The sequence below is a fragment of the Agrilus planipennis genome, unplaced genomic scaffold, assembly GCF_000699045.2.
Source record: "Agrilus planipennis isolate EAB-ADULT unplaced genomic scaffold, Apla_2.0 scaffold203, whole genome shotgun sequence".
Lineage (NCBI taxonomy): Eukaryota > Metazoa > Arthropoda > Insecta > Coleoptera > Buprestidae > Agrilus > Agrilus planipennis.
In genome coordinates, this window is record NW_020438993.1 from 571,738 (window position 1) to 585,570 (window position 13,833).

General features: G+C 31.7%; 1 protein-coding gene and 1 long non-coding RNA gene across 2 annotated transcripts; one reads left to right on the plus strand and one right to left on the minus strand.

Moving 5' to 3' along the window:
* Positions 1-320: 320 nt before the first annotated feature.
* Positions 321-2,013, minus strand: LOC108740295 (UPF0547 protein C16orf87 homolog). The gene is made up of 3 exons (XM_018474574.2): positions 1,203-2,013; positions 979-1,143; positions 321-629 (listed from the first exon to the last, which is right to left on the minus strand). Exons 1-3 carry the CDS (start codon positions 1,251-1,253, stop codon positions 432-434), a joined length of 414 nt encoding a protein of 137 aa, XP_018330076.1. The 5' UTR covers positions 1,254-2,013; the 3' UTR covers positions 321-431.
* Positions 2,014-10,960: 8,947 nt separating this feature from the next.
* On the plus strand, positions 10,961-13,833 carry LOC108740298. Its single transcript, XR_001938312.1, has 3 exons — positions 10,961-11,069; positions 11,311-11,462; positions 13,821-13,833. It is a non-coding gene; the product is annotated as an uncharacterized LOC108740298 (long non-coding RNA).

A 13,833-nucleotide genomic window follows, 5' to 3' on the forward strand; every position in this document is an offset into this window, starting at 1 on the left:
TCTGGCCCAAAGTGCTTTGGTATTATTTTAAGTACGTACATATATATTTTGATTTAGAAACATTAACAGTTTAAAATAGTTAAAAAGTCAAGTAAATAACAGGAAGAATTTGCTTCATTACAAACAATTCGAACTTTCAAAATCCATGTAAATCTGTAAATTGTCTTTGTTTTGTTATTGCACTTGTTAGTTTTTATTTTTTGTTTTTCTAGAACATGGCGTCCAAAGTACTCCATTTTGCTTTTGTTTCTATTTTTACCTAAATACGTCTAAAATCCACCCTTCGATAATTATGAATCAGTATAATGCAATAAAAGAAATACTTGGTAATTTTTTATTGTTAATAAAAACAGAATACAATATAGTAACAAAATGAATAGCTTTTATACCATTAATGACTTAATGTAATAAAAATAAATTAATAATCTTTTTTAAGTAGGTTTCCAACCCACTAGTTGAAGTTTAGTGTTTAATTCTTCTAAAATTATTGAACAGTGCTGTTGTTTCTCTGGAGACAAATGAGCAGTGACTTCATCTTCTTCTTCCTCTTCCTTCTTTTGTTTTCTTTTCTTTGTTTTCGTTTCTTTCTTATCATCGTCATTTTCACATTCACTATTTCTTTGCCTCATCTAAAAAATAAATAAAACGGAATTAGTCCTTAAGACGGTCCTGTCTAATCAATACGAGGACGAAGAAAAGTCTAGCCATCACGCCAAGAGAAGTCACGAATACAGCCGAGAGTCGAGTAAAGTTGAAAAAGAAGGCTGTAAGAATGAAAAGAACTATGGCAACATAAGTTAACTTAATCCATCAAACATATTTACGGTTGCCTTAGTTTCTTTTTTTACTGTTTTTGCAAAGTAATTTCCTCTCTTTTTAACTTCATTCCATGTTCGGCTACACTCGTGAACCCTCTGGTGTGACGGCTAGAATCTTGTCATACAAGAATTTGTTGATTCTGTATCTAATCATACAAACCTTTCTAGTTTGTTTATCGTATTCTAAAGCGTCATAATAATTTGGCTTTTCTCTTCTAATTCGTTGAGTTCTTCTTAAATCTTCACTAGTGGAAGAAGTGCGTGAATTTCTTCTAGCATTAAAAAATAAATAGCCACATCGGCACGTTTTGCAGGCCACAGGAACCTTTAGGAAAAACGAATAATTAATATTTCACTACTTAACTTAAATGAAATGCAAAATACCTGCTGTTCACACTTGGGACAACATTTTGCTATCATTTTATGCTTCTTCATTTCACCGACCTTTCTGTTTTAATATTTATTTCAGTTCACACTAGTATTTCAGGAGACCTTGAATTTGATAAAAACAAAAATACAAAGGCAGGGACGTAACAAATAATTTGTTAAGCATATTTATTAATTGCCAAGCCGTTGATTAAAGTACATTCAACACTAGACAAAATAAACTATTTTATTTATTTTTCGAAAGGAGTGTTACCATTCAACAAGGTTGATATAATAGAAGGTTTACAAAAAGTTTAAATGAAGTATCAAGACAATTACCATAGTGAAGGACAATAATATATATGAAAAAAGATAGAAAATAACCTACATAATAAATTAGTAAATCTTGTTGATTACGAACAGCAATTAGTTACAATAAAAATTATATTAAGCACATTATAACCAAGATAAAGAGCAAATAGCAACAATAAAATTCTTAACTGCTTTTCATAAAATGTGTATGAAGTATTAATTGATAAATTGATATTCAAGTGCAAGTGTATAAAATTCAGTTATTTCCAATGTCTGGAACATCCGTGAATCCTATCAGGACAAGTATTCTTATAAATTCAGTGATTACATGCTTTTATGTTCCGGTTTTTATTTACTTCCTCATTTACGATCATAAACTGCATCATATTGGAAAAGCATCATTTATACAATACATGCAATTTTTGTGGGCAGCAGAGTTTATAAAATTTATTGTGAGATATTATATTACTTCAACAAATGTACAAGAGAAGACAAAAACAAAAAGGCATAACGTTGTTAGCCGTAAATTGATCGAAATCTTAAAAGTGGCTTTTGTTACATGTGCAACAACAATCGCCTTTTTTATAATTTTAGTGTTATTTGGTGCACCGATTCTTTCAAATCAAGAAGAAACACTTATGTTGTCAATACTAATGTCCAGTTTAATAATTTTTCCTACTTATTTACATTTGGGATGGGAATCTGGAAATTCTGTTCTACTGAATTTACATTTCACCCATGAAGACCTTTATGCAAGAATGTTGCAACAAAATATTGTATTAACAACTTTTGGGACTTGGCTGGGGGCAGTTGTTATTCCTTTAGATTGGGACAGACCATGGCAAGAATGGCCAATACCCTGCTGCTTAGGAGCCCTAGGAGGATACCTTTTTTCCCACCTACTAATAACAGCTGGACATTTCTTTAAGTCTGTTGATTGTATCAGTAATTGTTTCAAAAAGACTGGTAAGTACGGCATATAATCCGTTGGTTATTTAATATAGAAATGAAAAGTGTAGTATTAATTAAGATATGTAGTATTATTTTGTTTAAATGAAGGACAAAATATATAACGATCTTACTTAAAACATTTTAGTTTTAATGTTATACATTTGTTTTTGTGTGTTCAGTGTTAGAAAATTAATGTCTCAAACTTTGAGGTTAAAGCTAGAAGTTCTTATGCAACACTACTTAGCAGATACGTTTGATCTACGGTATTGAGTTAAAAGACCTAAATCGTCGCGTATCTATGCTTCCTAGTATAAATTCTCTATGGATATAAGTTATTGTCTACGGTATTGAGTTAAAAGACCTAAATCGTCTCGTATCTATGCTTCCTAGTATAAATTCTCTATGGATATAAGTTATTATCTATGGTATAAAATGGCAGGAGTGATAATAGATAAGTTTGTTATTTATGGTTTCAGTTTATCATTTTATAATTTTTATCTTGTCTATGGAATTGCCTATGAATTATTATTTTACTTTACTTCTTGTTGTTTATTGAGGAGTGTGGTAATGTTAATTTGTTTTTCTTGCCCCTTATTAATGCCAGTAAGTGGATTAGAAAACAATTGAAGGTATATTTACATACTACTTAAATTATAAGGGTGTCCATTTGATAATTTATAATAAAAGCTTGTGTGGCATTTCGCATTTCTTAATTTTTATCATTTTGTCGCATTATCTATTATAAAGACTAAATTTTATATGTACAATAATGTTCTACTGTTTTTTTATTTATATACAACTATTGTTGTATGTAACAAACCATTTATCAAAAACATTATACAAACTCTGAACACTATTATATGTCTTCAGGTATTGGAGATAGTAGTCATCTTGCACTTCATAATGTAGCAGTACCTGAAAGAAGCATGGTAGTGCCAGACAACACAGTATCTTTCTTTGGAATGATTTATAACAACTAACTGGTAACACCTTCAGCAGATTGCAGTTACACAGTCAGAAAGGTCAGTGACAACATTAATTATAAGTATGTGGGTATTAAACCTTTTACAATTTAATACATAGGAATGTACAACCATAGTAACACAATTACACCTGACAAACTAAATTAAATATTTTCGAAATATATCAGCAAATTAAACAAAATTTCTATTAAAGAAATTACATCTAAGGTAGAATTTTAAAATTTGAAATCGAATTGGTTTGAAAATCAAACTAGCTATAGTTTTTATTGAGATTTGGGGTTCTTGTTATTAATATATGTTGCAGAAAGTCACTTTTTAAATTCGTACTTATACAAACCCAAGGACATAAATGTTTATTCTATTCAATAAATCCTGAGATATTTTAAAAGATATAATAAAATTGATCTTTTAATTTAGTATTTGTTCATTAAAAAAAGTTTTAAGCTGATTTAGGAAATAATTATTTCAGGAGATTCATTATCTTTTTCTTTGAACTTTTCTAATGGAGAAGTGCAGCGTTAATGATGGATAATTTATAATTATGATCTTTGCATGGTCGTGAAAGTTTCATATTATCAATTATAATTTTTATAATAGGTACAGGTACTTGTTGACAATACCATTAAGTCTAACTGCAAAAATAAAATATTAATAAACAAATCAGAGTTTAAAATAAAGCAATTGTAATATCCAAAATTAAGTTTCTTGACCAGATTAGAAAACTTAAAATTCATAGGCGAAATATTAGTCATTTGATCAGTTTTAAGACTTTAACAATATAAAAAAATACTTAATTTTATTTATAATTATTATAAGAAAGTAATCAATTGTCTAAGGAAAATAAAAAGCTTTTTATTAATTTTAACAAACTTCTAGGAATATATATTACATGCATAACATAAATTAATCAGCAAAATGAAATTTCGAAGTGAATTATAAATTCATAAATCAATAAAATTCACTTTTTATTTCCACAAATGTGTAATTTACATCTGTTCATTTTTCAACTTTTAAAAGAGTACGTATGGTTGCCTAACCAGACATTCAAATTGTACGAATAAATATTTGTATCCGTCCTTCAGAACTGACCTTTCTGTCGTTCGACAGGTCCGGACTAAAATTTTTTGTGGGGCAGTTGCTAAATAGAATTAATATTTTTGTTGAAAAAGTTATTTTTGATTATAATATTTAGGTGAACGTGTCCATTTTACTAATTTATTAGTCTTAAAAACTACAAAATATTTTTTTACAATGAAGACAATAGGTAGGTAATTATAAATATTTTGCAAAATTAATTTTTTGTCAGTTAATTATGCCTGTTTGATATATTTTATCTACAATGTGAGTTTTCTGACTTTTTCTAATAGTAAAAATTCAATTGTTAGATTTTTAATTACTAAATTACTTTTGTTTATTAATTTATAGAGATCGTTTTGACTTACTAGAAAAAATAAGCAGTAAAAGTAAAATTAGGTAATTCCGTAAAAGGTATTTATGTAGAGCTTGTTTATGAAATGAAAACGAAAAAAATTTTTTTTTTATTCTTTGAGTTTCAAAAGTTTATAGACTAAAAGAATTGAAAAAATAAAAGTATGTCTTTACCTACATTCTTGTCCTGGTAGGTACCTAGTTCCTTGATTTACAAATGGCGGCTGGATGTACTTAGGTACTTCAGTATTTTTGTTATAAACATATTTTGAATTTGCCTCAATTTTACATTTATTTTAAGTCAAATATTCAATAAAATTAAAGTGTGATTTTTAATTGTTTGCGTACTATTTTCAAAGGACCCAGTGAAAATACCGAAGTGCCTAATGAAGAATCTTTTTTTTTTTTAATATAACAGTCGAAATAATTTCCTGAATCCGTGTCTGCTGCCATGATTTTTTAGAGTTTATTCTTTCCAGTAACTTGTTTTTTGTGCATGTTGAACACCGAAAATTGAGTCCTTTCGTAATGGAAAGAAAAGTAAAGGGGACGAAATGGTACAATAATAATGTAGCCGGTCTCTTATCGCTAAGCAAACAAATAAATCATGTTGTAAACATGTAAACTAAACGACTGCTTACTCACATATTTGTATTCCTGTTCTTATAATCTCTTCAGTTTATTTGCTTGGCAAATTGACCTTGCTATATGTTGTTGGAAGGACGCTCTACAAAAATTATATTGTAAACAGTAATATATTAGGCAATTAGACCAAGAAAAATACAATTAAAATATAGAAATGGAAATGCAAAACACTGACTGTCTTCACATTAAAACGCAACAATAAATATAATTAAAAAATTGATTATTTATGTAAGGTACGAAGTTAACAAACTCGGAGAAATTGGCCATCATCATTACCATTATTAGTGGGTTTACGGGATTTGTTTTGAATGTTGAGGTTCGGTGAAGTATGCATCGGAAATTGCTCTTATCAATAGTTCCAGGCGTATTTAAATCAGACTTTGAATAAGTGAACTGCAGCGTCTCAAAGAGACGTATGTTCTTAACAAACTCGGGGAACTTGGTAATCATCATTAGCATTTTTAATGGGTTTGCAGGATTTTTTTTAATGTTTGAGCTAGGTGAAGTATGCATCGGAAATTGCTCTTTTTAATAGTTCCAGGCGTTTTTAAATCAGACTTTAAATAAGTGAACTGCAGCGTCTCAAAGAGGCGTATGTTCTTAACAAACTAGGGGAAATTGGTAATCATCATTAGCATTTTTAATGGGTTTGCAGGATTTTTTTGTAATGTTTGAGCTAGGTGAAGTATGCATCGGAAATTTCTCTTTTTAATAGTTCCAGGCGTTTTTAAATCAGACTTTAAATAAGTGAACTGCAGCGTCTCAAAGAGGCGTATGTTCTTAACAAACTAGGGGAAATTGGTAATCATCATTAGCATTTTTAATGGGTTTGCAGGATTTTTTTGTAATGTTTGAGCTAGGTGAAGTATGCATCGGAAATTGCTCTTTTTAATAGTTCCAGGCGTTTTTAAATCAGACTTTAAATAAGTGAACTGCAGCGTCTCAAAGAGGCGTATGTTCTTAACAAACTAGGGGAAATTGGTAATCATCATTAGCATTTTTAATGGGTTTGCAGGATTTTTTTGTAATGTTTGAGCTAGGTGAAGTATGCATCGGAAATTGCTCTTTTTAATAGTTCCAGGCGTTTTTAAATCAGACTTTAAATAAGTGAACTGCAGCGTCTCAAAGAGGCGTATGTTCTTAACAAACTAGGGGAAATTGGTAATCATCATTAGCATTTTTAATGGGTTTGCAGGATTTTTTTTAATGTTTGAGCTAGGTGAAGTATGCATCGGAAATTGCTCTTATCAATAGTTCCAGGCGTATTTAAATCAGACTTTGAATAAGTGAACTGCAGCAGAGACGTATGTTCTTAACAAACTCGGGGAACTTGATAATCATCATTAGCATTTTTAATGGGTTTGCAGGATTTTTTTTAATGTTTGAGCTAGGTGAAGTATGCATCGGAAATTGCTCTTTTTAATAGTTCCAGGCGTTTTTAAATCAGACTTTAAATAAGTGAACTGCAGCGTCTCAAAGAGGCGTATGTTCTTAACAAACTAGGGGAAATTGGTAATCATCATTAGCATTTTTAATGGGTTTGCAGGATTTTTTTGTAATGTTTGAGCTAGGTGAAGTATGCATCGGAAATTGCTCTTTTTAATAGTTCCAGGCGTTTTTAAATCAGACTTTAAATAAGTGAACTGCAGCGTCTCAAAGAGGCGTATGTTCTTAACAAACTAGGGGAAATTGGTAATCATCATTAGCATTTTTAATGGGTTTGCAGGATTTTTTTGTAATGTTTGAGCTAGGTGAAGTATGCATCGGAAATTGCTCTTTTTAATAGTTCCAGGCGTTTTTAAATCAGACTTTAAATAAGTGAACTGCAGCGTCTCAAAGAGGCGTATGTTCTTAACAAACTAGGGGAAATTGGTAATCATCATTAGCATTTTTAATGGGTTTGCAGGATTTTTTTGTAATGTTTGAGCTAGGTGAAGTATGCATCGGAAATTGCTCTTTTTAATAGTTCCAGGCGTTTTTAAATCAGACTTTAAATAAGTGAACTGCAGCGTCTCAAAGAGGCGTATGTTCTTAACAAACTAGGGGAAATTGGTAATCATCATTAGCATTTTTAATGGGTTTGCAGGATTTTTTTGTAATGTTTGAGCTAGGTGAAGTATGCATCGGAAATTGCTCTTTTTAATAGTTCCAGGCGTTTTTAAATCAGACTTTAAATAAGTGAACTGCAGCGTCTCAAAGAGGCGTATGTTCTTAACAAACTAGGGGAAATTGGTAATCATCATTAGCATTTTTAATGGGTTTGCAGGATTTTTTTGTAATGTTTGAGCTAGGTGAAGTATGCATCGGAAATTGCTCTTTTTAATAGTTCCAGGCGTTTTTAAATCAGACTTTAAATAAGTGAACTGCAGCGTCTCAAAGAGGCGTATGTTCTTAACAAACTAGGGGAAATTGGTAATCATCATTAGCATTTTTAATGGGTTTGCAGGATTTTTTTGTAATGTTTGAGCTAGGTGAAGTATGCATCGGAAATTGCTCTTTTTAATAGTTCCAGGCGTTTTTAAATCAGACTTTAAATAAGTGAACTGCAGCGTCTCAAAGAGGCGTATGTTCTTAACAAACTAGGGGAAATTGGTAATCATCATTAGCATTTTTAATGGGTTTGCAGGATTTTTTTGTAATGTTTGAGCTAGGTGAAGTATGCATCGGAAATTGCTCTTTTTAATAGTTCCAGGCGTTTTTAAATCAGACTTTAAATAAGTGAACTGCAGCGTCTCAAAGAGGCGTATGTTCTTAACAAACTAGGGGAAATTGGTAATCATCATTAGCATTTTTAATGGGTTTGCAGGATTTTTTTGTAATGTTTGAGCTAGGTGAAGTATGCATCGGAAATTGCTCTTTTTAATAGTTCCAGGCGTTTTTAAATCAGACTTTAAATAAGTGAACTGCAGCGTCTCAAAGAGGCGTATGTTCTTAACAAACTAGGGGAAATTGGTAATCATCATTAGCATTTTTAATGGGTTTGCAGGATTTTTTTGTAATGTTTGAGCTAGGTGAAGTATGCATCGGAAATTGCTCTTTTTAATAGTTCCAGGCGTTTTTAAATCAGACTTTAAATAAGTGAACTGCAGCGTCTCAAAGAGGCGTATGTTCTTAACAAACTAGGGGAAATTGGTAATCATCATTAGCATTTTTAATGGGTTTGCAGGATTTTTTTGTAATGTTTGAGCTAGGTGAAGTATGCATCGGAAATTGCTCTTTTTAATAGTTCCAGGCGTTTTTAAATCAGACTTTAAATAAGTGAACTGCAGCGTCTCAAAGAGGCGTATGTTCTTAACAAACTAGGGGAAATTGGTAATCATCATTAGCATTTTTAATGGGTTTGCAGGATTTTTTTGTAATGTTTGAGCTAGGTGAAGTATGCATCGGAAATTGCTCTTTTTAATAGTTCCAGGCGTTTTTAAATCAGACTTTAAATAAGTGAACTGCAGCGTCTCAAAGAGGCGTATGTTCTTAACAAACTAGGGGAAATTGGTAATCATCATTAGCATTTTTAATGGGTTTGCAGGATTTTTTTGTAATGTTTGAGCTAGGTGAAGTATGCATCGGAAATTGCTCTTTTTAATAGTTCCAGGCGTTTTTAAATCAGACTTTAAATAAGTGAACTGCAGCGTCTCAAAGAGGCGTATGTTCTTAACAAACTAGGGGAAATTGGTAATCATCATTAGCATTTTTAATGGGTTTGCAGGATTTTTTTGTAATGTTTGAGCTAGGTGAAGTATGCATCGGAAATTGCTCTTTTTAATAGTTCCAGGCGTTTTTAAATCAGACTTTAAATAAGTGAACTGCAGCGTCTCAAAGAGGCGTATGTTCTTAACAAACTAGGGGAAATTGGTAATCATCATTAGCATTTTTAATGGGTTTGCAGGATTTTTTTGTAATGTTTGAGCTAGGTGAAGTATGCATCGGAAATTGCTCTTTTTAATAGTTCCAGGCGTTTTTAAATCAGACTTTAAATAAGTGAACTGCAGCGTCTCAAAGAGGCGTATGTTCTTAACAAACTAGGGGAAATTGGTAATCATCATTAGCATTTTTAATGGGTTTGCAGGATTTTTTTGTAATGTTTGAGCTAGGTGAAGTATGCATCGGAAATTTCTCTTTTTAATAGTTCCAGGCGTTTTTAAATCAGACTTTAAATAAGTGAACTGCAGCGTCTCAAAGAGGCGTAAGTTCTTAACAAACTAGGGGAAATTGGTAATCATCATTAGCATTTTTAATGGGTTTGCAGGATGTTTTTTAATGTTTGAGCTAGGTGAAGTATGCATCGGAAATTGCTCTTTTTAATAGTTCCAAGCGTTTTTAAATCAGACTTTAAATAAGTGAACTGCAGCGTCTCAAAGAGGCGTATGTTCTTAACAAACTAGGGGAAATTGGTAATCATCATTAGCATTTTTAATGGGTTTGCAGGATTTTTTTGTAATGTTTGAGCTAGGTGAAGTATGCATCGGAAATTGCTCTTTTTAATAGTTCCAGGCGTTTTTAAATCAGACTTTAAATAAGTGAACTGCAGCGTCTCAAAGAGGCGTATGTTCTTAACAAACTAGGGGAAATTGGTAATCATCATTAGCATTTTTAATGGGTTTGCAGGATTTTTTTGTAATGTTTGAGCTAGGTGAAGTATGCATCGGAAATTGCTCTTTTTAATAGTTCCAGGCGTTTTTAAATCAGACTTTAAATAAGTGAACTGCAGCGTCTCAAAGAGGCGTATGTTCTTAACAAACTCGGGGAAATTGGTAATCTTGATTAGCATTTTTAGTGGGTTTACAGGATTTTTAAATGTTTAAGCTAGGTGAAGTATGCATCAGAAATTGCTCTTTTTAATAGTTACAAGCGTTTTTAAATCAGATTTTAAATAAGTGAACTGCAGCGTCTCAAAGAGACGTATGTTCTTAACAAACTCGGGTATATTGGTAATCATCATTAGCATTTTTAATGGGTTTACAGGAGTTTTTTTTTAATGTGTATGCTAGGTTAAGTATGCATCGGAAATTGCTCTTTTTAATAGTTCCAGGCGTTTTTAAATCAGACTTTAAATAAGTGAACTGCAGCGTCTCAAAGAGACGTATGTTCTTAAATACATTTGTTTTTGTGTGTTCAGTGTTAGAAAATTAATGTCTCAAACTTTGAGGTTAAAGCTAGAAGTTCTTATGCAACACTACTTAGCAGATACGTTTGATCTACGGTATTGAGTTAAAAGACCTAAATCGTCGCGTATCTATGCTTCCTAGTATAAATTCTCTATGGATATAAGTTATTGTCTACGGTATTGAGTTAAAAGACCTAAATCGTCTCGTATCTATGCTTCCTAGTATAAATTCTCTATGGATATAAGTTATTATCTATGGTATAAAATGGCAGGAGTGATAATAGATAAGTTTGTTATTTATGGTTTCAGTTTATCATTTTATAATTTTTATCTTGTCTATGGAATTGCCTATGAATTATTATTTTACTTTACTTCTTGTTGTTTATTGAGGAGTGTGGTAATGTTAATTTGTTTTTCTTGCCCCTTATTAATGCCAGTAAGTGGATTAGAAAACAATTGAAGGTATATTTACATACTACTTAAATTATAAGGGTGTCCATTTGATAATTTATAATAAAAGCTTGTGTGGCATTTCGCATTTCTTAATTTTTATCATTTTGTCGCATTATCTATTATAAAGACTAAATTTTATATGTACAATAATGTTCTACTGTTTTTTTATTTATATACAACTATTGTTGTATGTAACAAACCATTTATCAAAAACATTATACAAACTCTGAACACTATTATATGTCTTCAGGTATTGGAGATAGTAGTCATCTTGCACTTCATAATGTAGCAGTACCTGAAAGAAGCATGGTAGTGCCAGACAACACAGTATCTTTCTTTGGAATGATTTATAACAACTAACTGGTAACACCTTCAGCAGATTGCAGTTACACAGTCAGAAAGGTCAGTGACAACATTAATTATAAGTATGTGGGTATTAAACCTTTTACAATTTAATACATAGGAATGTACAACCATAGTAACACAATTACACCTGACAAACTAAATTAAATATTTTCGAAATATATCAGCAAATTAAACAAAATTTCTATTAAAGAAATTACATCTAAGGTNCCAGGCGTTTTTAAATCAGACTTTGAATAAGTGAACTGCAGCGTCTCAAAGAGACGTATGTTCTTAACAAACTCGGGGAACTTGGTGATCAGGGTTAGCATTTTTAGTGGGTTTACAGGATTTTTTAAATGTTTAAGCTAGGTGAAGTATGCATCGGAAATTGCTCTTATCAATAGTTCCAGGCGTTTTTAAATCAGACTTTGAATAAGTGAACTGCAGCGTCTCAAAGAGACGTATGTTCTTAACAAACTCGGGGAACTTGGTGATCAGGGTTAGCATTTTTAGTGGGTTTACAGGATTTTTTAAATGTTTAAGCTAGGTGAAGTATGCATCGGAAATTGCTCTTATCAATAGTTCCAGGCGTTTTTAAATCAGACTTTGAATAAGTGAACTGCAGCGTCTCAAAGAGACGTATGTTCTTAACAAACTCGGGGAACTTGGTGATCAGGGTTAGCATTTTTAGTGGGTTTACAGGATTTTTTAAATGTTTAAGCTAGGTGAAGTATGCATCGGAAATTGCTCTTATCAATAGTTCCAGGCGTTTTTAAATCAGACTTTGAATAAGTGAACTGCAGCGTCTCAAAGAGACGTATGTTCTTAACAAACTCGGGGAACTTGGTGATCAGGGTTAGCATTTTTAGTGGGTTTACAGGATTTTTTAAATGTTTAAGCTAGGTGAAGTATGCATCGGAAATTGCTCTTATCAATAGTTCCAGGCGTTTTTAAATCAGACTTTGAATAAGTGAACTGCAGCGTCTCAAAGAGACGTATGTTCTTAACAAACTCGGGGAACTTGGTGATCAGGGTTAGCATTTTTAGTGGGTTTACAGGATTTTTTAAATGTTTAAGCTAGGTGAAGTATGCATCGGAAATTGCTCTTATCAATAGTTCCAGGCGTTTTTAAATCAGACTTTGAATAAGTGAACTGCAGCGTCTCAAAGAGACGTATGTTCTTAACAAACTCGGGGAACTTGGTGATCAGGGTTAGCATTTTTAGTGGGTTTACAGGATTTTTTAAATGTTTAAGCTAGGTGAAGTATGCATCGGAAATTGCTCTTATCAATAGTTCCAGGCGTTTTTAAATCAGACTTTGAATAAGTGAACTGCAGCGTCTCAAAGAGACGTATGTTCTTAACAAACTCGGGGAACTTGGTGATCAGGGTTAGCATTTTTAGTGGGTTTACAGGATTTTTTAAATGTTTAAGCTAGGTGAAGTATGCATCGGAAATTGCTCTTATCAATAGTTCCAGGCGTTTTTAAATCAGACTTTAAATAAGTGAACTGCAGCGTCTCAAAGAGGCGTATGTTCTTAACAAACTCGGGGAAATTGGTAATCATCATTAGCATTTTGAATAGGTTTGCAGGATTTGTTTTGAATGTTGAGGGTAGGTGAAGTATGCATCGGAAATGGCTCTTATCAATAGTTCAAGCCGTTTTTAAATCAGACTTGAAGTAAGTGAACTGCAGCGTCTAAAAGAGCATAGAAAAGGAACTTAGGGAAATTGGCATCTTCACCATCACTTTTAAACCCTTTATAGTTTGTTTTTTATATTATAAATAGGGGATTTAAATTGGTTCTTTCAATAGTTTAAGCCGTTTTTAGATACTATATATATTCTTGTGTAATTTAGAAAAATATGTAATTTTCACAAGCATTTTCAATGGGTTTAGAAGATTTATTTTGGATTTTCTAGCTAGGTATTGTTTGCATCGGGAATTCCTCTTTTCATTAATTCGTCAGTTAGTTTGTTTTTCATCTTCAAGCTGGGAATTGTATACATAAAAAAGTGCGCTTTTCATTGGTATTACTGATTTACTTATTTTAACAATTATGGTTTTTCATTGAACAGTTACGATTGTCTATATTAAGAATTTCCATTTTCAACAAATATATTGACTTTTATCATTGATCTATGGATTTCATTTGAATCTGTATCTATTATCGGCTTCATAAATTGATGTCGTGTTATTTGACATTTTTCTATGTCGTGATCCCTTGTGTCGTGACCCTTTGTAGATCTATTATCTATGGTCGTGATCTATGGTTGTGATGTAAAATGACGTGGAGTAACGCTTATCATTTCACAATTCACCTGTTTTACTTACTTTTTGGTGCGTTTTTAGTTATGTTAAAGGTGTTTCTTAATTAATAGTGTAATTAATATGTCTTTTTGTCTATTTCTGCAGGTTGTCGAACTAA